Source organism: Dermochelys coriacea, chromosome 1 (genome assembly GCF_009764565.3).
Source record: "Dermochelys coriacea isolate rDerCor1 chromosome 1, rDerCor1.pri.v4, whole genome shotgun sequence".
NCBI classification, from domain to species: Eukaryota; Metazoa; Chordata; order Testudines; family Dermochelyidae; genus Dermochelys; species Dermochelys coriacea.
In genome coordinates this window covers 207,328,332-207,356,174 of record NC_050068.2, presented here as the reverse complement: position 1 = coordinate 207,356,174, position 27,843 = coordinate 207,328,332, and the positions used below count along the sequence as shown (strand labels likewise).

At 49.0% G+C, this 27,843-nt stretch overlaps 1 protein-coding gene across 3 annotated transcripts; it reads right to left on the bottom strand.

Annotated features, from left to right (window-relative positions):
- Positions 1-1,210: 1,210 nt before the first annotated feature.
- On the bottom strand, positions 1,211-27,807 carry CTC1 (CST telomere replication complex component 1). 3 transcript variants are annotated; one of them, XM_038387471.2, is made up of 24 exons: positions 27,531-27,807; positions 27,274-27,437; positions 24,604-24,853; positions 22,078-22,277; positions 18,615-18,759; positions 17,938-18,231; positions 17,632-17,760; positions 17,017-17,246; positions 11,672-11,846; positions 11,390-11,590; positions 10,980-11,106; positions 10,668-10,782; positions 9,229-9,691; positions 8,723-8,812; positions 7,989-8,132; positions 7,603-7,673; positions 5,741-5,850; positions 4,970-5,135; positions 4,558-4,644; positions 4,303-4,480; positions 3,699-3,763; positions 3,281-3,446; positions 3,023-3,149; positions 1,211-1,716 (listed from the first exon to the last, which is right to left on the bottom strand). In XM_038387471.2, the coding sequence occupies exons 1-24, from the start codon at positions 27,582-27,584 to the stop codon at positions 1,553-1,555; spliced, it is 3,915 nt and encodes a 1,304-aa protein (XP_038243399.1). In that variant the 5' UTR covers positions 27,585-27,807; the 3' UTR covers positions 1,211-1,552. The 3 variants fall into 3 exon arrangements, with proteins under 3 accessions (XP_038243399.1, XP_043368592.1, XP_043368598.1); XM_043512657.1 differs by lacking the exon at positions 4,558-4,644 and having other exon boundaries at positions 27,531-27,713; XM_043512663.1 differs by lacking the exons at positions 24,604-24,853; positions 27,274-27,437; positions 27,531-27,807 and adding an exon at positions 24,259-24,545.
- Between the last annotated feature and the right edge of the window lie 36 nt (positions 27,808-27,843).

Here is a 27,843-nt window from a genome sequence, read left to right as displayed (position 1 = left end):
ACCCAAATTCCCTCCCTCTTAGTTAACCGGCATTTTTCACTTACCGGCACCCCCCATTCCCTCAACATGCCAGATAAAACAACTTTTACTGTACATGGATTGCAAGAATATTAATTCTTCATATAGTAATTAACTAGTTATAGAGCCAACAAATGCTGAAGAAATTATTTACCAGATAAATCATTCAACCAGTAACGGCAACAACAATCTACCAGCTCTCATCAGCATGCAGCTCCACAAATGCTTTTATTGGTCATACAATTATTCAGGCCTCCTAACAGCTCTCTAGTTTTAGGCTTCCTGACTGCCTTGGACAGTCAATTGCAGATGCTGGCTATATGCTACACCCAGTAGCCTTTTGAATTTTCTCCCTAACTTTATTAGTCAGTTTTATTGTGTGGCCTTTTTTGTATGTGATTTTTAAAAACTGAAATTATGTTTCTATATAACCCTTGAAAAGCGTCGTTCTTCTAAGATGATCCCTAAGTGGGTCTCTCTATATTTTGTGGGCAGTGCCTACTGCTAGGAGGGGTAAGAGACTGACACAGAACAGCCATTTTGGAGCATCTGACTGAGTCTAGTGGGAAGAGTCAGAAGGCCAAAGCACTCGTTATGTGGACTTGAACTTTATGAGTTTGCTTTAATTCATGTTCATGGGCCTTTTTAAAACCTATTTCAGTCTGGCCAACTGATCTCACATCTCCCCTTTTTGTTCACTGATATAAATTTACTACTCTTCCCAGCTATGTGTCTCAGCAACATCTCCTCCAAGCATGCAAGTGACAGGATCATAACTCTGGGCTGAGGAAAGCAAGGCACCCAGCCAGTCCACCCCCTTCCTCTGCACGTCACTCCTAGCACCCTTACGCAGCTCCTGGCTCAGCTTGCCGAAAAGCCCTTCCTTAGGTGCTTTGCTGCCCCATACAATGCAAGGGGAGCCTGTCTTCGGGCTGAGAATTCCACTGGGTAGCAGGGGCCTATGATTGGCACTGCACTGCCTAAATCCCCTTTGAATCGAGGCCCAGATGCTTTTCAAACCATTTTCTACGGGGGCTGCTAATTTCAGCTTTGATTTTGTGCCCCCCTCCCCATTACTGCTGTTTGATTTCTCAGGCAGGCAAGCCAATCTAGGCAGCTCTGTACCTAGCTCTCAAATCTGGTACAAATGCTCTTCTGCCCAAGTTCTCTACAAACACCCATGGCATTCTTAAAGTTTTATTAAAAATACTTTTATTTACATTAGATATTATACTGTAAAATACACACAAACTGAGTGCTACGTTTGTAAGCCACGGCTGAGTGCTAAGAGGGGATGAGCACCTGCCACTCTCAGATTTTTAGCCCTCAATTGGCCGTGTCAAGAGTCCCAGAATGACCTCTCTCAGGAAACATACAATCAATTCCACCCCTCAATCACTGACCCAAAAGCCCTAACAACAAATGCTCCAGTCGTAGCCCACAGCCTGTAGTTTCAGCCAGAACACACACGCTGCCAAGCTGTATCAGAGGCTCTCTCATTCCTTTCCTATGGACAGAGGTAAGAGACCAGGCCTCAAGCTGAGTGACCAATCGATGTTTTGATCCTCTTGCTGCTCAGACCGCACAAGACTTTGGGATCTGCCTCCTGGATGTTCAGGCATGTCAAGCTCAGTCGAGCTCCCACTCGGGACACAAACTCCATCTCACCACACAGAAACCTTCTCAGCTGCAGTGAATCTAAGGAGAAAGAAAATACAAGTAGCCCACTGATGAACTCACATTCCATCCACTCACCCAGCACACTACGGCAACATAAGACCCTGAAGTGGGCTGCAGCAGCTGTTTAAGAGATGCTCAGCAGTGAAGGGCAAGAAGTGAACACTGTAACCAACCAACTGCAGAGAGACTGAGGAAGGCAGAATGCTGGGCTATGGAAACCAATGCTCTCATTCTGAGGGAAAGAGCATTTTCACTTTTTATGACCAAAGTCAGCATGTAAGAATTAAGAGCTATGCACTGCTCACCCAGCAGGTGTACACAGATAGGCACCTACTCCCACTAATACCAGCACCAGCTTTACAAACAAGGAATTTACACCTCACGTGAAAGACGTCATCTCTAGCAGGACAGCACCCTCACTGAGTCACCCAGACCAACACTGCAGCATGGTACCACTTTGGCAGCACGCTAAAGCCCTGAGGTCATTGCCAGCTGATAGAGGAGAGGCTCCCAGCACACAGCACCCCTCTGCACCAGTGTGGCATTGGGATCAATACTGATTGGTGGAAGATCTCCCTGAGGTGCCAGCACTATGCACACTGGGATCTTGCCAGCAAACTCCAATCCAAGTCTTGACTTGACCTGCTCTTGTCGGATATCAGGATCTTACAGCTTCCTAAGATCACAGATCTGTGTGTTAGGAACCTGGAGAATTGGAAACTCATTCCAGGAGTGAGAATACTCCACAAGAAAAAGCTCCAGTTCTCCACAGAGCTCTCCAGTAAGGACAGAAAAGACAAACACACAATTCTTAGCAATAAGCTTTCCAGTCTCTCTCTAAATCAGAAAGAAGCCAAAAAAGGCAGATTAACTCCCCTCTTCTCCCTCCCCAGATCTTTAACTGAAGTCTAAGAGTGACAACTATCCTGCTAAAAATTTTAGCACAAAAATTCATTTTCTGGGATCATTGACAGAACTTGACATTGGCAGCACCACGTTCCCTCCCACAGCAGTCTGACCTTTGGGAGACAGCATGGTCACTTTTCTAACCATAAATCCACCAAGCCATGCCACAACCCTTCCCAAAGCACATGAATCAACATCCCACACAGCCTGGCTGAAGTCAGAGGACCTTGATTTGTGGATACTGGCAGGACTGATGCCCTGGGTAATTTCCCCTGGGCTGGCTCAAGAGAGGTGGCCTGCGCACCCTCCTCCTCCTGGCTGCTGGGAGGATTCTTCCATCCAGCTGGTAGGGTGACTCTTTCCTGCCCAGTCAAGCAGCACTTGAGGCTGATGGTGAGAGCTGAGGGCACTTACGCACCTGGCTGGGGAACCTTTGAGGGCTTCCTGTCGAGGCTGAAAGCCAGCAGGATGGGCCGGCAGGCGGCACGGCTCCTACACAGGCTCCTCAGGTAGCAGGTGATGAGGTCTTCAGGCTCCTCCACACACTGAGGAAGGAACCAGAGTACAGTCAGTGAACCTGTGGAGCGAGCCAGATAGCTACATAGGACTCGGTGGACTCCCTCTCAACTGAGGTTCAGGCCCAGCACCACGGCCGCTGCCAGAATAAGCCACTTACCCCAGGCCTGGAATTGGCTCCTCCGTGCTGAATGAAAACGCTGCCCCTTCTCTGCACATTGCTCTGCACAGCTTTCCACTCCACAGGGCTCAGGCCCAACACTGCAGCCACCTGCTGGTTCTTGCACAGCACCAGAGCCTCACCTGTTCCATCCTCCACCAGGATCCTACAGGCCAAGCACAGATGAACAGAGACAATGGCAAGGTCAGTGTGAAGAGCAGGCACATGTGAGCTCAGTGGGGGAAGGAGGGCTGTGCTCACGCCAAAGGGAAGTGACACAGAGTTTTAACTGGCTGTTCCATCCATGTCATCTGTTCTCAACCTGCCTTCACTGGATCAACTGCTCTCACTCCCCTAGCGTGGTGGTCTCTGCTTCCTCCCACCCACCTCTACCCACTCCCTGCCCCGCAGTACTTACTTGGCACTGGCTTGACTCACTCTTGTGTGCGATGGGCAGGGTGGGCTGTGTCGGCTGCACCTCCCCTGAAGCAAGAGCAGAAATCAGAGCTGGGAGTGGAGGGAGAAGCCAACGCTCCCTGTGCCCCCCTAAGTTAAAGAGCTTGTTAACTGCAGTCCCTGGGACAGTGTCTCAAGTGGAAGGAGCCCCCCCCCCCAGGGGCTGAGGGCCCCTGGGCTAAGGGTTTGAGTGGGACTGAAACCCTCCCACAGGAATGGAGTATGCACTGGGAAGGCAGAGCACAGCCCACCCACTCAGCCCAGAGCCAGTCCAGCCTGTGGCTAAGCCACACATCAGAGTCACATGCATCTCTGAAACTGGCAGTTTGGGCCTTTTCTGTTGTGGCGCTATTGTATATGAGGCATTAATGCTAGACACTGGAAAGGAGGCTCTAGCATTGGGAAAGGTCAGGAAGTATCAATTTCTCCGACACAGTATCTGACAAGGGCTAGATTCCCAGCGAGCAGAGAGCAGACTCAGTAAGACAGCTAATGGTCTCTGAGTGGAAAGCACACCACTCCCAAAAGGGCTCCCCTGCAATGATCCCTGTGGGCACTTTGGGTACCTCTCTGAAGATGCTGCTGCAGACGGAGCAGATCCACTGCAGAGACAAAGCCAGGACACAGGACAAGTTGCAAAGGATCTGGCCCTGGGACAGGCTGTGAGGCTGAAGCAGCAGGTTGGACAGAAACACCAGTGAGGCAGACGTGGCTGCAGGGGACTTGGAGGCTATACCTGCAGAACTGGAAAAGAAGAATGTGAATAACCCGCCATGGAGAAAAATTCCCCTGGAGAAGAGCGAGGCAGAGCCCAGACTCACTTGGAGGAAAGGAGCAAGCAGGGGGGCGGCAGAGCCAGGATGCTGATGCAGCTGGAGGCAATGTATGTGCAATAAACATTGTGGAACCTGCAACATAAAAAGAAAACATTAGAGGCAGCTCTAGGAGGCCCCTTTGTCAGGATGGGCTGGGGTCTTCCTTTTGCCTTTGGCATGGCCTATGAGAGTGGGAGTAGTAGCTGAACAGGAGGAAGGGAGAAAGGACAGTAGATCAAGCAGGAAGGGGGGCAAGAGATGAGGACAGGGAGAAGGATGTGGCCATTTGAGTCCAGGTCAGATCACAAGACCACGGGCCAAGATGGATGGTGGCAGGGAGATGTGTACCTGTGTGGCTGGGGAAAGGGAGTGTCTGAGTCTAGATCTGGGCTGACAGCTTTACAGGGACTAGACGTACCTGGAGATTTTGCGCTGCAGGTTCTGGAAGAGAATCTTGGCCCCAGGCAGCAAACCCCAGAGATGCTGAAGGTAGGCAACTGCTATGTAAACATCCAGCACAACAGAGGAGCCAGGAGCAGCTGAGACACTCAGCTTCACACTGTGATCCCAGGGCAGGACGGTCCCTAGGCATGCAGAAGGCCAAGGACACAATGAGCTCACCAGCAGCTGCTCTATCCCACTCCCAGCTTGCCCTCCTACAGGCTAATTTCAGTAGCCCTACCCCACACAGCAGCCAGTCCCCACAATCATACATTAGCACTCCCTGCTTCCTCCTGTACACATAGGCCTATGCACCTTCCCTCCCCCACATTCACCTCAAGACCAAGTACCTTTTCACTTGCTCCCAACACACCCAGGGGACAGAGTCCTGGTCCCTCCATCACACAAAATGGGACACGGTGCCCCAACCCCACACATGTACCAGGGCAGAGCACCCCCTTCCATGGCACACACAGGCACCAGAGCAGAATGCCCCATCCCATCCCTGACACACATACTCACAATGGGACACAGCAGCACCGCCACCCCTTCCCAGGGCATGGTGTCCAACCCTGGAATGCACAAAGGCACAGGGTGGAATTCTCTGGCCCTCTGACACACAGACAGGGCTGCAGTACCCTGGCATGTTCTCCCTTACCCCTAGCATACACACACAGAATGGGGCTTAGTGTCTTATCTCCTCACAGTGCAGAGGGGACCAAGCATCGCCAGAGGCAGATGTGCTGACCTTTTTGCCGCTGCATGCTGCAGGGTACAGAGAGCTTTTCATTCCCAGGGGAAGCACACAAGGTCCGCTCCACTATCTCACCAGAGAAAGAGACAAGGGAGCCTGTGAAACTGAGAGCAGAGCAAAGAATCAGGGGCTCTGTCCTGCCACAGAGACCAGAGGCAGAGCCTGATGGCTGAAGAGATGCCCCACTCTGAGGTTCTAGCAACAGAGGAAATTTAAGGCACAGACACTTCAGCACCTTCACCTGAGCTCATCTGTCCCAGGGCCCTCTGGACATCGTCAGGGCCATGACCACACCAGGGCATTACGTACACGGTGTGAATTCTGCCCCATGATTCTTTGGGCCTCGTTGGTGTTTGTGTTGGTCCAGGTTATGTGGAATGTTGTCTAGCCTAGGAAGTGACGTGGTAGAGCAACAGACAAGGGTGTGTGGCAGGATAAGAGCTGGGATAGGAGAGATGAGGGCAGGGTTTTAAGTGGGGCGGGGGGGGGGGGGGGATTTATGACAGCCCTTTGCAGTGGAGGCATCACTGTTGTTCAACAACTGTACTTCACCTGCCTTCCATCAGGGGCCTATCCAATTCAGCTATACTTTGCTTCTGCACCAGCCAGACAGTGGGGCTAGGAACACAAGCTTTCAACATGTAAGATTCTTATCCATCTCACCCCATGAGCTCCCCGATTCACAGGGAATCCCTGAGATGACAGTGGGTGCATATAGCACATTTGAAGGTCAAGACAGAGTGACAGGTTTCAGAGTAGCAGCCGTGTTAGTCTGTATTCGCAAAAAGAAAAGGAGAACTTGTGGCACCTTAGAGACTAACAAATTTATTAGAGCATAAGCTTTCGTGAGCTACAGCTCACTTCATCGGATGAGACGCACGTTCTGAAGCCCATCCCTGAGCAGACCATGCTCCAGCCCCTTCCCAATAAACCTAGGAGAGGGCCATAAGCTCAAGGGACTCAAGACTGCAGCTGCCATGGTAAGAGTGAAAGGTCTTTAGCAGCTGATAGGGATAAACCCCACCGGAAGATGCCACAACTCTCAGTCACATTATAGACAGTGTGTAGTGAGGCTAGTATACAGCAGGACGCAGTACACCTGGCTCCCACTGAGGGACTGATTCCTGGTGCTGCAGCATGTGGGCTGCAAACAGAACTTGGAATACAGGCTTCTGTGGAGCTAGTTCAGATCAAGCCTACACCCACAAAAGTAGAGTACATGGTTCCCTGCACACACTTCCTTGCTGCTGAATCTGGAGAAGCAGGAGCAAAAGCAACAGGAAAGTAGGGGGAGGGAGGCATCAGAGCCTGGGGTGTGGTCGGGGAGGAGACATTCTGAAGGCAAGCCCTAGAAACTTAGCTAAATAAGATTTTGGAAAAGCAGAGGATTTATATATCCAAGTTAGAAGCTGGGCAGGTGTAGAGATGGGAGGGGAAATCGGCCTTACTGTAGGAGCCTAGTAAGGGCTTCATTGCACGGACAAAGTCACTTCATTCATATTTAAACACACTTTGAAAAGATCAGATTCCAGCCCCATTCAATAGCCTTTGAACAGGCAGCAGAAGGTAGCACCCAATTCCACACCCTCAACAGCCCACACTGTTTTGGGGTCCCATTCGGAAGGTATCTCACTTGTGATCTTGTTACATATTATATGCTAGATAGGGTCGGGTCAGGTCAGGCCAGCACTTACATATGAGGAAGATTTCCAAAGAAACCCCACTGCACTGCAGGGGTTGGTGCAGGTGGCCGAGTAAAGTGCATTCCTAACTAGGAGCCAGCGTTGACCCCATTTCCCAAGTGGTGGTCATGTCTCAGTGACCCTAACACCACAGCAGAGGAAGGACCAACATACCTGTTGCTTAGTAGCTCTGGAATGGAGAAGACTGTCTGCCCCATTCCTGCCCACTCTGACCCTGGGATCTTCTGGAAAAGGAGGAGATACAGATTTAACAGGATTACAATATGCACCCACCACCAATATGGACCAGCTCCACCCAACGCCCATAATCACATCCATCCTTGAGGTCATGAAGCACAGAACTGTGCAAAGCTGAGAGGCTACCACTCCTCAGCATTGGTTTCAGGGCAGGAAGGCTTGCGGGGAGTGTTTTCTTCACTTCTGTGAGAAGTGCCAAAGCCCGCTGTGGTGCCCATGGGTGTTTTGTATGATCTCCTGACCCAGATCCCCTGGGAAGAACTAGTCACCCATGGAAACCCAGAGCTATAAGATGCTCATACCTGGGGCTGAGCCAGGCAGGAGATCCAGGACTCATGTTGCAGGTGCCAGGTATCTGAAACTAGCAGACACGAGGGGCAACCCGACTGGTTCAGAAGCCTCCCTTGCAACAGCGAGAGACAGGGCCGCTCAAACACCCCGAAGTCCTGTGAGAACAACAGTGCAGGAGGCACATCAAAGGAGGCAAGAGGAGAGATCAGCAGGGGAGAGGGCCCCAAGCATAGATGGAAAAAGAGGGGGCCCAGGGAGCAGTAGTAGAAAAGCCATTAGAGACTCCTGATGATTTTGGTGTAACACATGGTGAAGCAGATTACTCTGCCTATGGGTCAGAGGCAGCAATATGAGCCCCAAAGCTAGAAGGTGCTTAGTCTCCTTTGCTGTAACTCTTTGCCTTCCAGGGAGCCACTGCTGAGTCTGTAGGTGGTGTAAGGGACAGCACCATCCTGGCCATTCCATTTGTCATTCAGGGAAGTGGATGTGTCACTAACAGCACAACACTGAGTCCAGCAGGACATTAGCTTCCCCCTCCTCCAGCAGAGAAGGGGTTAATGTGCTTCCCTTAACACTCTCATGGCCACAGGGAGAGCAGGATTTCAATTGCAGGAGATGCCTCTGGTGAGCCAAAGTGTGACAAGCTATTCCGAGAGTGATAAAAAGATGAGGTGGGGGTGAAGAGCAAGCCCCAGCTCTGGAGTCCCACACTGTGGCAGGGGGCAGCACCAAGGCCCATCCTTACCGAACACTGGGGCACAATAAGCTGGTACAGCCCATCTGGGTGCAGGAATGAGAACCATCGAAGTGATCTCCCCATAAAAAGCAGCAGCACCTGGAATGGGACAAGAGAAGATGATGAGGGAGGGTCACTGGTAAGGGAGGTGGGAGGCAGAGCTCACCATGGTGGGAGTGGGCAAAGGGAAGTGAAAGCACAGCCCCCCAGGGTGCAGGGAGAAGGCAAAGTGCCCTTGCAGGGAGAGGCTGGATTACAAAGGATTGTGGGGTGTGCCCTGTGGGGGATAGGAAGGGGAACACTTGCAGGGCAGAGAGAGGGGATAAGTGGAGCTGTTCCTGGTGGGCTGGGAGGGAACCCCTTGCATTCCCAAACATCAGTGATCAAGAGACAACCATCCTCCCACTCTCTGTGGACCTGGCTCCCCTGAACCTCAGGTAGGCTCCCCATACCAAAATCCAGCTCACACCCTAACTGGAAGGCCACCCCCTTGGCTTCCTCCAGCCCTCCCTTACCCTCTGCTGTGCCTCGCTGTCCTCCCTCTGATGGTTGCTCTGCTCCAGCTCTGGCAGGTTCCCAATTTCCCTGGGATGCCCCCAGAGCCGAGGTTTGTCCATCCAGAGTACGGTGGCCTGGAAGCTGAGCTGCAGCTCCTGCCCCTCTCCATCTCCTTCTGCAGCTGGCAGGTAATTGCGTGACATAAGCCCCTCTTTCTGGGTGACCAGGAATAGACGAGACATGCAGCTGGTTCCTCTGGCACTGCTCTGGCCTCTATCACAGCCCTCTTCAGAGCCAGCTCCTGGGCGGGTCCCCTCCAACTTTGGCTGCTTTGCCTCTGGAGATCCCAGCTCAACCTTTGAGCTGCAAACATCCTTTTTCCCCAACCAGGGACTGTTATTGCTTGTGGGACCCTCTTGGATTTGCACCTCAGGCATATGAAGAATCTGAACATCTTCAAAGCAGAATTGCACATACAGCCTGTAGCGAGAAGAGGGGCCAAGAGGAGACATCATCGCATCTCCAACTTAGTAGGCAGGGAGGTTCCAAACTAGGCGGCCAGCAGAGAGAGGGAGCCTTGGCCAAAGACTCAGACAGCAGGAACGGATGGAGTGGAGGCCTGCTGAAGACCGCTGGACCTAGTGTATCCAGGACAGAGCTGGTGGGTTTGTCCTAGATAGAGGAACCCACCTTATGCAGGCAGCACAGGAGATGCACTTAGTCACTGAGATATCCCATTAATGGGCAACTTTATAAATACCTATACAGATGTGGAACTGCAGGGGTATTTCATCACTCAAGGGCTTTGTGATGCAGGAAGCACAGACTCAGTATCACTCTGGCTCTTCATTTGACACAGAGAAAGAGGGACTGGGTGAGAACAGGAATGGCCCCCTCAAAACAGCAGCCACCAGGAACTTGAATTCCACAGAGAGAAACTGTGTGCGTGTGTGTGTGTGTGGGGGGGGGGGGTGATTTAAGGGGAGCACATGTTGGTGAACTCCAGAGGTTGGTGCCAGAGGAGAAAAAAGGAACAGCCAGGAGGTTCAACAGCATCAGAGGAACCTTCAAACACGTCACCAGGGACCTGTCTGAACCATTGCATGCTCAGGTAAAGGACAATGGCAGACATGCATTTCCACTACTCTGGGACCAAACGAGTGAGGAGGAAAACAGCAAGAGCAAGTGAGAGCACAAGCTAAGGAGCACTGGGCTTCTCCCCCACTTACTTCTACCCACCCAAGGCTTCAGGGTGACTCTCCCTCCCAGCCAAGGGTCTGGAACTGCTCTCCAGGCTCTTGGGATTATTCCCCTTCGCACTATGCACCCAGCTGTAGGCACATGACACTGTGGCCCAGGCTAGGGGATCATTTCCCACTTTACATTTAACTTCTTTACTCCTTCTTTTGGGAGGCTAAGGCCTTATGCTCCTGGACACAGGATAAGGGGCACTTGCCTTGTTTCTGTGCCCCTCACATGTTCCAGGATCCACAGCTGCTCCCAGGAGGGAAAGTCACTTTGAAGGAATCGCTCCACCACAAGCTGGTAGGTTTCCACCTGCAAAAGGGACCCTGCAAACATACCAGAGAAGAGCTCAGCCAACAGACAAGCAAAGCAGAGAGAGCAAGTTCAGTGTCCTTGCTCCCAAACCCAGCAGGCAAGGTAGGGAGAGAACTCAGTGCCCCCCCACCCCCACCCCCACCCCCTGGGGCCAGCAGGCAAAGCAGCAAGAGGCCAGGATCCCCCACTGGAGTGGTGTGGGCCGCACCTATGAGAGCTGTGTTAGCGAAGGGGCTCCCATCCCTGCGGGAGATCACACAGGGGATGGAATCACTCTTGTCCCGCAGCTGAAGAGAGCCGCTGCTACAGGAAGCTCTCAGCACCCCCAGCAACACCTGCAAAAGAAAGGAAGCTGTGAAGAAAATCAACCAGTCCCCAAGCTTGAAGGGCATGGGATTGAAGTGTCTGTAATGGTAACCATTTATGACACACTCAGCAACTTGCCACCACCACCTCTTTCATTACATCCCAGGCACAGGAAGCAGGGTCCACCCCAACTGGAGGTACCCACATGTCAATCAAGAGGAGAGGAGCCACAACCCTACCTTCCAGGCATCAAGGTGGGAAGAAGGAGGGGAGCTCCTGTATGTCAGATAGCAAGGGGAGTTTAGCACGTACCATTCGGGGTTGGAAGCTCTCTGCTGAGAATGTATCATAGGACCAAGCCAGTCTGCGATTCAGTTCCTGGGTGCCCATGTGCTGGGCCTCCAAGGGGGACAGCAGCTGCAATGGATTAAAGGCTTCCTTGCTTCTTTGCTCAACCACAGAGCGCAGCAGAGAAAGAGGTGGGGCCTGGCATGGGGGCTCCAAGGGCTGATACTAAATGATACAAAAAGCAAGAAAAAAAATATGAGTCTCCTTCCCTCATACAAACAGGGAGCTCAGGGAGCAGGGCCCCACCTGCTGCAGGGGACAACGGTGCATTTCTGCTAGGATCTCACGATGAACATCTCTCACTGGTGCCTTAGAAGGCACCACAGCGTTCAGAATGGGGACAAGAAACTTCTCGGCTACTCCAGGGCCTCGAGAGACAGAGCGGATGAACAGCTGTCGGCGTCCAACAAAACAGCAAAACCTGAGAGGAGGAATGATACAGGTGTTAATAGCTCACCCATAGGACCCCCCCGCCTCCAGCAAGAGGAAGATTTGCTTGTGCTTAACTGGATGCCTGCTACATGACACCAGCAGTTTGTTAGTCACCCAAACAATCTCTTTAGGGCTCTGCCAACCTTCACTTTGTTTTGAAGGTTAACCAAACAGTGCACCTCAATCCTCTTTGAAGCGTTCCCCTGTGATATCCAGCTCCTGTCACTGGATACACTCAGAAATTAATGGAGTACTTGTGGCACCTTAGAAACTAACAAATTTATTTGAGCATAAGCTTTCGTGAGCTACAGCTCACCTGTCAGAAATTAATGGTTTGCTGTCCCGAAGGGAACCGTATACAATACATAAAGCTTGACTAGTAAAACTTGGGATCATCACAGCACTGAGATACATTTATAGTGAAAACAATCCTAATTTTATTATCAAAGACTAAGATTTAAGAGATAGTAAGGATAATGGAAACAGAAATGGTTACATATAAAACAAAAACATAAAACACAAACCTGGGTCCATACTTATCAATGTTTACTTTTCCTATTTAATAAAGTAGATTTCCCCCCAAGGATCCAGTCTTTTGCAGAGCCAGCTGGTTTTCAGTCTAGGGACCAGATGTCCCAATTTTATAGGGACAGTTCCAATATTTGGAGCGTTTTTTTTTTTTTTTAATATGGACTCCTATTACCCCCCATCCCCATCCCGATTTTTCACGCTTGCTTTCTGGTCACCCTATTTCAGTCATACCAGGATCCAAGCATCCAACCCACTCTTCAAGGGGTTTCCTCAGTGTACGAACAAAACGTCTCTGTGCATTGTATTTATTTATGTTCTTCAAAGTTCATTCCTACCCCGACAGGGAAATGCCCTGTGGTTTAGTCTCCAGTGTCTTCCCATCCCCATTTACTCTGTACGCAGATCTGGCTTCCATTGTATTGGCTTGCAGTACTTAATTTACATAGCCACATGCAAGACAGGTGAGTCAATGTCCTTTTCCTGACTCAAAACCTGTTTGTCAACCCTGCCTTGAATCAGACGTTAAAACATGTTTAGTACATATACATAACTTCTTGAGTATCACTCGTGCATATAATGTTTATGAGGATCAGTGTGATCCTGGCTTTCATTTAAGATCTCATATGACATTCTTCATAGACAAATATTATGAGAACAATGTGCTAGGTATAGTGTTTGTCAAACCTGATAGGAGTTGCTGTTACAGGACAATGAAGCCTTTCCAAGCTGGGGCCAAGGAGCCTTTGTATCACAGTTATGTATGAATGCAAGGTGCAGGCATGAGACTAAGGAAAATATAAGAAGGAAATATGGTGGTAGAGAGGGAGGATGAGAGGGGCGGACATACTCAGGGGACACAAGACGGAGCAGAGAGAGAGTGCAGATGGAGAGAATGGCAGCTCCCTAGAACCCAGAGGTTATGAGATGGCAAACCCCTCCAATCAGAGGACCTATATTTTGTAAGGGCCTTTAAGGTTGAATTTTTAACATGAAATGACCCATGTATAAGTTGGGTATGTGTGGCTCCCCTCTGAAGGCAAATTAAAAAATTCCAGCTTTTCATTATTGTTGTTTTTAAATACATGTTGTGATTGGGAGGTCTAATGTGATTTTTGAATGCCTGGAGTTGGCAATACTGGCCGTAACAAGATCCACTGGCTGGAAGTTGAAGATAGATAAATTCAAAAGGTGCAAGTTTTTAAACAGTGAAGGCAACTACCCAGTGGGACAGCTTACCAAGGATGCCACATTACTTGAAATCTTTAGATCAAACTGGATGTCTTTCTAAAGGATATGCACTAGTGTTCAACCACAAATTATTGGCCTCAATGCAGGAATCTATAAATCAACCAATCCCATCACTCTTAATTTGTGTGCTGCAACTGCATTGGTTGGAATGAGTGAGCAGAAGAGACTATACACACGCTGTGACACTCTGTACCTTGGGGGAACACCCTGTCCCCCATGTTCATCCTTTTAATAAGATTGTGTGGTATCCAATGCAAAGTTTTTCATGTTGGGTGTCTTTGGAAAGCTCATGATATACTGAGCATTGTAGTTATAGTAATGGTATAAGTTGTAATTTCACATATATAGTTATGAGACTGAAAAGGTGTCCTCATGGCTTAAAACAAGCCCAGGCAAAAACTCTCCAGGAGCAGAGGGACAGTTCATACCTCATCAGGGCATGCATGGGACAAACCCAGCCCAGCCTCACAGGAACAAAGGACACTGGCCTAGGCAGCAACAAAGGATCTGTTGGACTCTTAAGTGAGTCACCTCCCTTTCCTTGGTCAGTTTGGGACTACGATGAGGTAATGCTCACCTGATTCTGAAGAGTGGAGGGGCAAAGCCAAGAGGGAATAAAGGACATGATAAAAGGGAGAGACATTTGGCATGCTCCTCCTCTCTCTTCTACCTCCATCTACAGACACCACCACCAAGCAACTGAAGCGCTGATCAAAGGGGAGAGCCTGGCTGGCAACCAGCCAGCCTGTGGTGAGAAGCATCTAAGTTTGTAAGGGCACTGAAAGTGTAAAGATCCGCTTAGAATGCATTTTGCTTTTATTTCATTTGACCAAATCTGACATGTACTTTGACTTATAATCATTTAAATTCTATCTTTTGCAATTAATAAATTAGTTTATTCTACCCGAAGCAGTACGTTTGGTTTGAAGCATGTCAGAGACTCCCCTGGGGATAACAAGCTTGGTACATATCAATTTCTTTGTTAAACTGACGAACTCATATGAGCTTGCAGCATCCAGCGGGCATAACTGGACACTGCAAGACTGAGGTTCCTAGGGTTGTGTCTGGGACTGGAGATACTGGCTAGTGTCATTTGGTTGCACAATCCAAGCAGCGGTTGGCCAAAAGTGCTCACTCTCGTAGCTGGGAGCAGTTTACATGCCAGAGGCTGTGTGTGAACAGCCCGGGAATGGGGGTTCTCACAGCAAAGCAGGGTAAGGCTGGCTCCCAGAGTCGAGGATTGGCATGACCTAGCAGAGCACCAGTCCAGATAACACCAGGGGAACATCACATGCTCATCAAGCATTCTTACTGGTAGATCACTCGATTATCCACACGCAGACAGAACACTACGACCGAACTGGCTCCATGCTTGTATCTGAGGCAACAGGACTCCCTCTCCCGCCAGCCACAACTACCAATCCAAACATTAAAAAACTAGGAAACCCACATAAGTCGTGCCAAACACACTACGCAGAAACAAGTCCATTTGCACTTTACCCTATTCATCCTCCATCACCTTCATAAACAAACACTCCACTAAGATAATCTTAATGATGGCCTTGTAGTGATGCAAGTATAAGATCTGAAAAACAAAAAATATGAACTAGCCTTCTTCACCCATTAGAAACAATTTCAAGCCACCAGTGACCAAAACCCACTAGAATACTTTACTTTTGGTTGCAGTTCAGAAAATTGTGGTCATCTCTAAATCCACACAAAAACATATACTTAAATTCATAAATAGACAAATAACATGCCAAAAGCCAACAGGAGAGGAAAGATGGGTCAATGGTTAGAACCCTAGCCTAGGACTTGGAAGAACTGAGTCCACCACAGGCTTCTTGTGTGACTTTGAGCAAGTCACTCATCTGCTAGTTTGGTAAAATGAGGGTAATAGTACTTCCCTACCACTCAGATACTACGGTAAAGGGAGCCATATAGGTACAGTAGAACCTTAGAGTTACAAACACCTCAGGAATGGAGATTGTTCGGAATTCCGAACAAAACATTATAGTTGAGTCTTTCCAAAGTTTACAACTGAACATTGATTTAATACAACTTTGAAACTTTACTAAAAATATAAAGGGAAAGCAGCATAGTAGTTTACATTTAACATGATACTGTACTCCAATGAAGTGAGCTGTAGCTCACAAAAGCTTATGCTCAAAAAAATTTGTTAGTCTCTAAGGTGCCACAAGTACTCCTTTTTTTTGTACTGTATTTGTTTTTGTTTTTTTTGTCTCTGCTGCTGCCTGATTGCGTACTTCTGGTTCCAAACGAGGTGTGTGGTTGACTGGCCAGTTCGTAACTCTGGTGTCTGTAACTCCGAGGTTCTACTGTACCTAAAATAGATAGACTGTACACCACTGTTTGTTAATAAACTATGTACGACTACTTAAACACTTCACATACGAACAGTACGCATTGCTAACATACGTACAAATCTCAAAACACAGACTATAGAAATTACATTGAAAAAAACAAAGGTTACTGCAAGAATGTCTCTTACTACATTTTAATATTACAGCTTCCATAAAGTACAATATAATTAGAGGTCTTGAGAATACAGATGACGAAGGGAAGATTGGAAGTATCACTGGTATGTTTATTATACATACATATTTTTTTTAATTAAAGATACCCTCAGCTATAATCTATGAACTTCTTATACCCCCAAAATATCACTAAATTCAAAACCAACAAATCTTTAAAAGTAAGGACAGGACCATGAATATCCTTGTGTGAATGTTTTTTAAAACAAGACTCTAGGTAAGAAATGAACAAAAAACTGAAGATTGTAGCTAGCATCAATTATAAGGTTGTTTTAAGAAAAGGACTTGTGACACCTTAGAAACTAACAAATTTATATGAAGTGAGCTGTAGCTCACAAAAGCTTATGCTCAAATAAATTTATTAGTCTCTAAGGTGCCACAAGTACTCCTTTTCTTTTTGCGAATACAGACTAACACGGCTGCTACTCTGAAAAGTTGTTTTAGCAGAGGATGTGATAGATATGTATTGAATGGGGACAGATGCGGACTGCACTTGCTGTAAATTGCTGTGGATTGGCTGCTGTGTAGGGTGTCTGACATAACTACATGTCTTATTTTTTAATATTTGGGTTGGCAGTTGTACTTGAGCAATCTTAACTGTTCCAGAACAAAAACAATGTTATGTAACAGAACCCAGGAGTACTCACAGAAACCAACCTACAACTTCCCTGGGAGAGAAAAGTGAAGCAACCAGTGGATAGGCAGAACCATCAAGGACACAAAGTGTGTGGGGTGGAAGGGAAGGGGGGCAGAGATTTGTCTGGCAGAGCTCTGAATGGCCTGCACAACCACTTCCCAATGGGATTGGGGAAGGAGTATCCTCACCTTTGCTCCAGCATCTCCAACAGGCTCACCAGCCACAGATAGAGTGGCAGACCTAGGTTATACCGGAAGAGCAGTTGCATGTAGACATTTCCAGAGGAAGCTACAGGCTGGTGGAAGGTGCTGAGCCTTGAGAAACCCTTGAGAAGGACAGTGCTGTGCAGACAGGCACCAAGGACAACAACAAAGGGGAAAGAAGCCAGGGGCTTCTGCAGGAGGTGGACATCTCGAAGCTGAGAGACACAAACACATGACTTAATAGAGAGAACGTGGACACCCTGCTGGCCCTCCCCAAAGACCCTCTCATCCCGCATAAAGCCCTTTGTTATTCCATTACATTTCTCATCAACTCCAAGGGGCACTTCATTGATCTGCTGCCACCTATGTGGGAATCAGGGGACCACATAGCTACTATCAGCCATTTCTGACCAGGCCCAGGCACAGCCATATCCCTGATTTAGCTGGGTTCTGGACTACCCCCCGGTTGACCGAAAGATTTAGAGTACTCCTGCCCCCACCCTACACACCAAGCTTGCTCCACACACCACCATCCGCAGGTCTGTGTCTCAGCCACCCCTATCTCCTGGTGAGCTTCAGCTCCCAGCCGCATCACCTCACCTCCACGCATGCTCCTGGTCGGAGTCCACGGGCAGAGTTCAACAGCTGCTGGTAAGCAAGGCACAAACAGATCTTGTTATCAAGCTCATAGAGGCCAGCCTGGGTGTTTAGTACTCGGGTGATGATCCCCTGGAGCAGGAACACAGAGAAAAGTAGTGCGTTTACAAAGAGGGCATTAGGGCCTGGGGGAAAATGTGATTGCACAGTGCAGATGGCGCCCATGGGCCCTGCAGGGCAGGAGCTGAAATTCAGAGGTAGGTGGTTCTGAAAGCAGGAATAGGGTGCAGGTGAGGGATAACTCCTTACCATGTATGACAGGATCTTGGACTCTTTGGCTGGCACTGGCAACTTCTCATCTGTCAGGTCCAAGGGAAGCTGCATAGCAGCCTTAGGGGAAACTGGCTGAACTGGTCCTTCCCGCCAGGCAATTTCCAGAGGCTGCTCCTTCACCTGCTCTGCACAGTAGGGCAGGAGGCAGGAGGAGACGCTAGTGACCAATACCTTGTGCCCCGATGCCTTCAGGCCGGACACACTCAATGCTGTCAGCACATAGCCATGGCCCAACTGGAGCATGTGGTGCCAAGCTAGCTGGGGAGGTTTCTAGAGTAGAGAAAGCATAGTCAACATTAGCATACCCTGCACTGGACAAGAACCTTCCCTGCAGCCAGTGTGTCCCTAGAAATACAGACCAATATCTTCCCTGCCCCCAGGGCTGCACCACATTCCAGCCCAAGCCCTGAATCTTGCTGGGGAAGCGGAGCTGTGCATCACCTCAATGGTGGCTGCATTTCTGCAGGGTTCAGTGATCCTTCTATGCAGTTTATCTAGTGCTATGGGACCCTTTGTGATGGAAGGTACCAGAGATATACAAGATCATTGTGAATAATAAACGGATAAATAAGAATCAAGATGGGAAAAGGCTGACCTCGTGGCAGGGCCTGAAAAGCACCAGCACAGAGGTACACGAAGCCCCAAGGACTCACCTGCACTAGCACTGGAACACAAGCAGCAGAAGTGAAGCACTTCAGAAAGAGGAAAAAGAATGTCTTCTGGTGGATACACAGGACGGTGCTAAGTCTGGCCAGCTCACCTGCCACATTCAGCTTTGCTCTTTTCTGACATGGAACCCTACAGGAAGTTGGGGGCAGGGAAGTGAAGGGGGGAAGGAGAGATGGAAGCAGAACTTAGAACTAGGCCAACAACTAAGCCAAGGCACACATGAGGTGCAGCATGCTACTCATGGAAGGAAAAGGTCCCAAAGGGGTAATGTGGACTCACTCTCTTCCTAGGGATGGGGTTGAGATTTACAAAAACAACAAGCCATACAACTCTGTAATGGGTCTCGGGCCACCCCAGACTGAGAGTCAACTTGTTACCCCCTGGCTCTAGCGAGAGGTAGCCTTGCTCATGGTGGCTGGGCATTAGCTCCCTACCACCACCCACTTGTTATCCACTTAAGCACTCTTCTCCAGGCTACGCCAGCCCTGTCTTCACCTTGCAGGTTAACAACAGGTGCACCCCAGTCCCCAAGAAGCATTCTTCTGTGATATCCAGCCCCTGACACTGGAAACTCACAGAAACCCAATCCTCTGCCCCTAAAAGAGCAGTGTGTCCCAGTTTACCTTAAATCATCGCTTCAGTATACTACACAAAACTTGTAATAAAACAAGATTTATTTGAGAAATAACAGAAACAAGAGAGTGAGGAATGCAAAACAAAATTATGATAAAGTGTTTAATTACATGATCACCTACAATTTTCCACAGGACCGCTGCCTCATTCAGTGCACAGGATGGATGCTCAAAGGGGCTGAATTATAACTGCATAGGCATAAATCTGGCATTTCCTGACTTTCAAGTGGCTGATTTTGCAACTGAAATAATGTTCTTTTAACTTTTTTTTTTTTTTTTTAAACACATCTTATACATAGTGAGAATATTAAATTTTATGTTCCGACAGGACAAAACGAAAATTCCAGAGTCAGCAATAGAGGATTACAGTGGAATTCTGGGTAAGAGATGTTATTCAAAGATGGAGATATACAGCAATAAGAAAAAGACTAAGAATACAAACAGGAGGAACTTTTTAAAAGTTGTGTATGTTACATCTTTATTGTTACAAGATCAAAAGAGTCTAGATCATCATAAAACAAATCTCTGCTACTTCAAAAGTTGACTTGACCCAAGAAGTGTGGCATGCACTCACACAGGAATTCTACAACAGGAAACAGTTATAAAGAACAAGAAAAATCTGGCAAGATGATCAGGCACCAGTGACCAGCAGACTAATTTAAAGCTGATATAGATAACAGATAAACATTTAAACATGCAAATATTAGGTTTCTGATTGAACATTTTGCAAGTGACAGAGATAAACAACATGCTGTATTTATCAAGAGATCAGGTGTCTGAATATGACAATGTGGTGATGTGAACTTGAAACTGGATAAGAGAAAGGATGGCCTTGCATTTGAATTACTGGACAGAGGCTCAGGACATCTGAGTTCAGTTCCCTACACTGCCACTGACTAACCATGGGACCTTGGCCAAGTCACCCGACCTCCCTATTCCTCAATTCCCCATCTGTAAAGTGGCAAGCTACTTTACTACTTCCTTTCTCACACTCTTTGCTTAACTTGTCTAGATAGCTCTTCAGAGCAGGGATTGTCTCCTACTAAATGTACATAGAGTGCTTAGGACAATGGGACCTCAAATCTTGGTTGGTGACTCTAGGTGCTACTGCGTTACCAAAAAGTATTACAGTTGCTTGATTTGCTAATAACATTTCAGATCTTGAGGAAGGAGAAACTAGAAAAATCTGCTAAGAACATCACTTGGACAAAAGAGAGTTGGGGACTCAAATGGCTGGCCACCATCACGTCGCAGTCCCCATCAGTACCTGGCCTGGGGAAGCTAATGATCCAACCAGCGGATCAAATTTGGTAATGAATCCTAGTCACATACCACCTGAGGCATGTTGCACATACGCCAAGAAGAATCAAAGAAATCTGAAAGATCCAGGATCAGGTAAACCCTAAAAAACTTGCCAAAGTTATGCGTTGCCACTAACTACCTTTTCTGAATCCAAGAAAAGAAAAAAAGAAAAAGAACCCATGAGCAAGATCCAGAGAAGAAAAGATTGATAGCTGCCTGCCATCTACAGTACCACCATGAACCAAAGGCCTTGGTGAACATGTACTCATCTCAAGAAGAACCATAACGAGTTGCTGGAAAATTTCATGTATATTGGAGTTGTGTATCAAAGACTCCTTTTATGCATGTGCTTTTACGCAAATGACAAATGCTCGTGTTAAGCCAAGTTCTCAAGAGTACAAACTTTGGCTTATAAAACTTGTATATGACTTAAATGGACAATTTGTCACTACTAACACATTTCAACTTCATTGTTTAGAAATATTTTTAAATAATTATATGACTAAAGCAGCTAAGTCACACTGGTGTGCTCATTACAACCTCAATATAAAGATCTCCTGATAGCCTGCTCTGTTACAGCAGTAAAACCTATTAATGACTTATGCAAGCTGTAAGTAAACTGACATCAGAAGAAAAGCTAAGATTCACACAGCCTACAGCTTTCTGTAAAATATAGAAAAGAAAATGTCCTGTTGAATGACTAATCTGTTAGCTAAAAAGATTACCACTGCTTATAAAAAAATGTTTAAACTAGTCTGATATAGAATATTTTAACTGTGGTTCACTTGCTGGAGAAAGTCAAAAGAAACTATGAGCTTTTGACTTATTCTGCATATTTGGTGTAATTAATCTATTGGTCTTTGTGAAAGAGATAAAAGGTTTCACAAATACATACCATTTATCTATGATGTAATTTGAAATTATAAACCTGAATTTGTGTTTATTAAATTTATTGCTTAGTTTCCAAGTTTATAAACTTTAAAGATTATTTGGGTTTAGATGACATTCTGATTAGCTTAAATGGGCCTTTATCTTAATTACCAATCTAATAAGGTTCTGAATTGTGATATATATTAGTTCAATATTTAAATTTAGAATTACCTACCAACAACTTGTGTCTTTGATTACTGTGGTTCACTCCTCCATTAGAGCTACCTGTTTGTGTTAAATTAACAATTTAAATGAGCTGTCACTTAAAATTAAATGTATTATATTTTGTCATCTTCATATCTTTTCTATTTCCTAAGTTTTATTTTGGTTAATAAAATCTATGGAGTCATGAAAGTTTGAATCTGTACCTTATCCAAGTTATGCAAACCCAACAAATTTTTGGAGTATAGGTATACGTTTTGTATTATATCCACTCACTTTTTCTCTCACACATTTAGCATGGATCTGACCCAATCAACATCTCCCTGAACAGGCCAGGTTCTTGCTGTGAGGCAGGGTGAACCTGTGACAAATGGCAGTAGCAACAGCTGCACACATTGAATTAGGAGTATTGAGTGTTTACCTGGTGCTGAGCAATTGTTCAACTGTTGCTGGGTAGAAGACAGGGATGGTGTCAACCACTCTCTTTGGTCGAGGATCCACTGGCACCGGGTCTGCCAGGATTTCCACGTATCCAGCTGAGCCCTGACTTGTCTGTGGTATGTATGCCCAGCTGGGGAAGAGAAACAGTAGCTCCAGCCACTCAGATTCAAAATGCAGGAGCTAAACCAAAAAAGAAAAGGTGCTGCAATTTGATATATATTCACAATACAACTCCAGAACTAAGACACTTACAGCATTAACCCAGCCTTCCCGTCACACAGTACAAGCTCTCACAGCTCATTTTAGAGCAGGGATCAGTTCCCCGCAAGATGCACATTTTGTTACTCCCCTAGCAGTGGCAGTGATAGTGATTGATCTGTAGAGAAATAAACCCCTCTTTGCTCCAAGAGGACCCCAAACTATATGTAGCCTTGTAAACTCCTATGCAATTTTACTCCTGGGGGAATTCAGTGCCAAAAAAATCTGCATATTTTATTTGTCAAAATACCACAATATAATCACACCATTTTGAATTATTTTGGTTATTGTATTATTTTGACAAATAAAATATGCAGAACTTTGAAGAATTAAAAAATTTTTAGGTGCAGAATTCCCTCAAGAGTACCAGGGTTCTGTGTGGTGCAGCCTGGCTGCCGGCAGCTCGGTAGGGGTGTGGGCGGGATCTGGATACACAGGGGCTCACTGTGGGGTTCTGGGTGCAGGGGGGAATGGGACTCTGCAGGGGAGTCCAGGTGAAGGTGGTTAGGGCTCAGCGGGGGAGAGTCTGGGTGCTGGGGGACTCAGCGGGGGGCCTGGGTGCTGGGGGACTGAGGCTTCATGGGTGGGGGGTCAGGGTGCAGCTGGTTGGGGCTCAGTGGGGTGGGGGTCCAGGTGTGGGGGGCTCCCAATGAAGGGGGTGAGGCTCAGGGGGGTGGGGGGTTGGTGCAGGAGGGCCCAGTGATGGGGTGTGTGTGTTCTGGGTGCAGGGGGCTCCTGAGGCATGGGGTGAAGCTCAGCGGAGTGGGGATTCAGGGGACTCAGAGGGTCTGGGTTTGGGTGATCTCAAGATGGGAGGGCTCAGTTGGGTAGGTGAGGCTCAGCGACGGTGGTTGGATGAGGGTGTGGGGGGGGGATCCAGATGCACAGGGGTTGGTCAGACAGAGGGAGCAGCTCCCTGTACAGCGACACCCTCACCCCTCATGGCTGAGGAGTGATGGAGCCAGAAAGTGCGGGGTGGAGTCATTGTACGGGGAGCTGCTCTGCCTGTCCGTCCAACCCCTGTGCATCTGGGACCCCTCCCGCCACTAACCCCCCCTCCAAGCCTCACCCCTGCCGTACCTGGAACCCCCACCCCACTGAACCACACCTCCTTCACCCAGACCCCCCCGCCAAGCCCCCCTCTGCCCAATTCAGAGCTTCCTGTAGCCAGGGGAGGTTTCTGTGGGTTGATCTGACCAACCCCAGCAGCTCTGTTGGGAACTCCATTTCTGTCCTCCTTCCTCCCCCCCCCCCATCCCAGGCATCCCCAGACACATACCCTGTTTTTCTTGCCGGGAGGTGTGAGTGAGCACTGGTGCAGCTTCTCTTTACTTCCCCCACAAAAAACATTTTTCTATGGGAAGCAAAGAGAATCTTGGGGGGACATGTGTTTTTGCACATGTGCAGTGGCGCAGAATTCCACCAGGAGTAGCAATTTGCTGGGCATTAGGAATAGCATTCCCTGGGCCCAGGTTTCTCCCCATCCAGGGTATGGTGGCGATTCATTTACAGCCATTTAAATTTTGGCAGTGCTTGGTATTTCCAGACCATATTTCTAATCTTTCTCTGTCTTCACCAGTGTTTGAAGCTCATCCCAATGCCGTGTTCTCTGCAAATATAATTAACATGCTCTTCCCCCATTCTTAGATTCTTTATAAAAGTGGCAAAACAAAGAGCCCTGGGCCTCCATCACTAGTGTCACCCCTCTTCTCCCCCATTCCAGATGCTGCCATTTATCTAGACCTCTTTTATTCAAGATCCTCCAGGCAGGCCTCAGCAGAGTAACACCCCATCCAAGCCAAGATTTCATGATACAGTGTATCACATGCTTCACCAAAAGCCCAGCATAATTCCCCTGTTGCAGTAATTTTAACTCCACAGCCTGTAATTCAAGCAAGCTCACCACTGTTGGTCCCATCAGTTTCTCAGAGTCTCTCTCTCAAAGTGTTTGTGCCATTATTTAATTAGTAACTGAAACTACACTTCAATGGTAATTGATAGGATCAACCTTCTTCCCAGTCATTCCCTAGTCCAGTAAATTTGGTAGTTAGCTCTTTAGCAATGAAAGGTTTGACAAATTTCACCCTTCCTCCCTGGCATTTGAACTCACTGCCTTCACCTCGCAAGACACATGTTTGATCTCTCAAGTTACACAATCTTTTGAAATTGTTTCAATCCTCCTGCTGTCTGCAAGGTCCCTCAGAAATGTTACCAAGAGCTGGATCCCTCAAGCTGCCTGCTGCCATACCTCACAGGGAATTGAACCAGTGTTGTCTTGCACATACAGGTTGCCATCCATTAGCTTCTCTTTCCCCTCCTGCCTTCTTCCATCCGTCAGGTAGCCAATCAGGATTAGGTGAGTCCGTGGCAGAACACTCTGTTTGGGCAAGATGTCCTCACCTTGGTGAGCCCATTTCTTGAACTCACTTGTGCTCCAGGTCATGTGACTACAGCAGGGTGTGCATTGTTGACACTGGAGGTCAGAGATGGAAATAAAGCTGGAGAAAAGGGAAAGAATGATAATATGAAGGGATGAGGATGAAGCTGGGGAGGGAAGAGGGACATTTAGACATTTTGCTGCAGGAGGTCAGGCTCAGCACAGTTGCAGTTATGCAGCATTAAATGTCCTCTGAGAGACTGTACCACCATATGGGAAGTCTTGGGGGTGAAAGTACTCACTTCAATGGCATGACACAGGGCTCAACATTGAAATGGCCACTGTGTCAGGAACACAATCTATTTCCACATTTACCCTGAGAGCACATTTACCCTTGAGTACCTCAGAGGAAGCACAACCCATTTTGGACTGTGGATTGTCCACATGGCTGGACACACACAGGACTTGTGGAGAAATATTTGGAAAGAGAGACTGAAAAATATATTCATCTGAACAACCTTCCTAGAAGACGTAGGCGGGCTTTATCCCACAGTTTAGGCAGAATGTTAATGGGAGATTCCATGAGAAGACCAAGGAAACGACGTGGAGTGAGTGATGTAGATGACTCTGTAAGGGGCACTCTTCTTTCTAAATAAATACTGATCCCATTTCCCCAGCAAGGTGCTTGGAGGTGCTGACCAGTAGCTAGAAGAGTAGCTGACTGTAATCTCTGTGCTGCTTATGGGGAGACAGATCAAAACAACGCTGCCAACCTTAGAGTTAAATCTTCATCTTAACTGGCCTTGCTTAAAGGATGTGAGGCTGAGAGATGCCAAATCAAAGAGATCTCAGGCTCTTCTCTTCAACTTTAAGAATGTAGCCAAGCTTAAACTAAGAGAAATTTTGCACACCATCAGATACTGTTAACGAGCGAAAACTTGCCCAATATTCTACAATGCTGAGACTGATCAAAGCACTAAGTATGAGAGACATGGGCAGCATCGTCAGGTCATTCCCAACCCAGCTGGTTTTAATATGTGTGCCTAGCAATAACAATACCACAGACATAGGCCCTGTCTACGTTAGGGAATTTCAGAAAAAAGTTCCCACCAGTGTCAACACCAGCAACATTGGAAGCTCCAGTGTAGACAGTGCTCCAGCTGTTGTTTTAAGTACTTGCACCTAGCAGTTAGCTGACAGGGTTTTGGAAAGAGCTGTGATGTTGGAATGTTGTTTACACTAGAGCCCCCACTGAGTGCAGATGTGCTGTTAGCAGGACTGTAGAGTCATAGAGACTTAGGACATGTCAACACTACAAGTGCTGAAAGGCACAAAAGCAGGTACGCTGCGTAGCACTGTAGCATAGACACTCACTACAGACACAAAAGGTTTTTTTCCACTGGTGTAGTAAATCCACCCCCCTCTTCCATCCACCTAGCTCAGGGTGGACAAACTATGGCTCGCAGGCTGGATCCGGCCCGCGGGATTGCCACCCCTGTGGCACTGCGGGGTTAAGGAAGGCTCCCTGCCTGCCCTGGCCTCACGCCACTCCTGGAAGCGGCCAGCACCATGCACCTGCAGCCCCTGGGGGAGGGGGTGGGGCAGAGGGCTCTGCATGCTGCCCTCACCTGCAGGCGCTGCCCCCTGCAGCAACCACTGTCTGGGAATGGGGAACTACAGCCAATGGAAGCTTCAAGGGAGGTACCCGCAGGCAAGGACAGCATGCAGAGCCCTCTGCCCCACCCCCTCCCCCAGGGACTGCGGCGCTGGCTGCTTCTGGAAGCGGCATGGGGCCAGGGTAGGCAGGGAGCCTGACTTAGCCCTGCTGCGTGCCGCTGACACCCCGGAGACATTCAAGGTAAGCGGCGCAGGGCCGGAGCCCACCCCCCGCACCCCAACCCCCTGCCGAGCCCCCTTGTACACCCTTGCCCCGAGCCCCTTCCTGCATACTACACCCCCATCCAACATTTATGGCCCCGCATGCAATTTCCCCACCCAGATGCGGCCCTTGGGCCAAACTGTTTGCCCACCCCTGATCTAGCTGTATGGGCCTAGGTCACACTAACTACGTTGAACAGAGAAGCAATACGCCTAGGCTGTCCTAACTTTCAGGGCCAACCAAGTGCTGTCCCTGGCCAGTCATTCAGACCCAGACCTTGTGAAACAGTCACTCCAGTTCAACGCCGTTACATCAGGCCCTGGACCTGCAGTTCCCCACGTGCAGCAGGGAGTTGGGGATGCTCCGCACAGAGGCGGGGCAAGAGCAGGGATCGGATTTCCAGACATGCCCGGGGGCGGGGGCGGGGGCGGGGGGAAGGGGCAGCAGCTGGGGGTGGCACTGACACGAGCCCCGCCAGGGCACTTTATACATGGGGAGGCCGAGAGCCGCTGAAGCAGGCGGTAAAGCCCGGATAGGATGGAAACCCCTCCAAGCCCGGGGGTTCGGCTGCGCCCCCAGGTCCAGCCCGGTGCCAGGGGCAGGCGGCGCGGGCACGAGGGGGCGCGGCCGAGGCGGGCAGGGACCCGCGGCCACCCCGTTACCTGTAGCCCAGCGGGAGCTCCCCGCTCCGCCCAGCCCACGTGCTCCGCAGGCACCGCACCACCGAGTCCGCCAGCTGCTCAGGGCCGCCGCCGCCGCCGCCCGGCCCCGCGAGGCGGAGGGTCTCGCAGACGAAGGCCCGGGCCGCCCGCAACCACCGCTGCTCCTGGGGGAGAGACGGGAGAGCGTCAGGGCGGGGGGGGGAGGGGACGGGGGAGCGCGCGGGGGCGGGGGGGGGGAGCGCGCGCGGGTCACTTACAGCCCCGCCCGGCTGCCCCATGCACACAGCGCGGCTCCGGCCTGGCGTCTCCATAGGAACGCGGGGCCGGAAGCCGCGGGGCGCCACGGGTGTGACGTTGCAGGCGGCGCCGACTCCCGGCCAATCAGACTGGCTCCTCCCCCCCCCCCCTCCTCGCACGTGAGACGCCTGGAGCTGCCGCGTGAGCGCCGGACCGGATGCGGCTGTGGGGGCGGCGGCGCCGCTCGGCTTTTTCCTTCCGCCTCTGAGCTGAGCCGCTGCGGGCGGAGCTTCCCCCTCCCCCGGCCCCGTTCACTTGCGCGGCCCGCTCCTG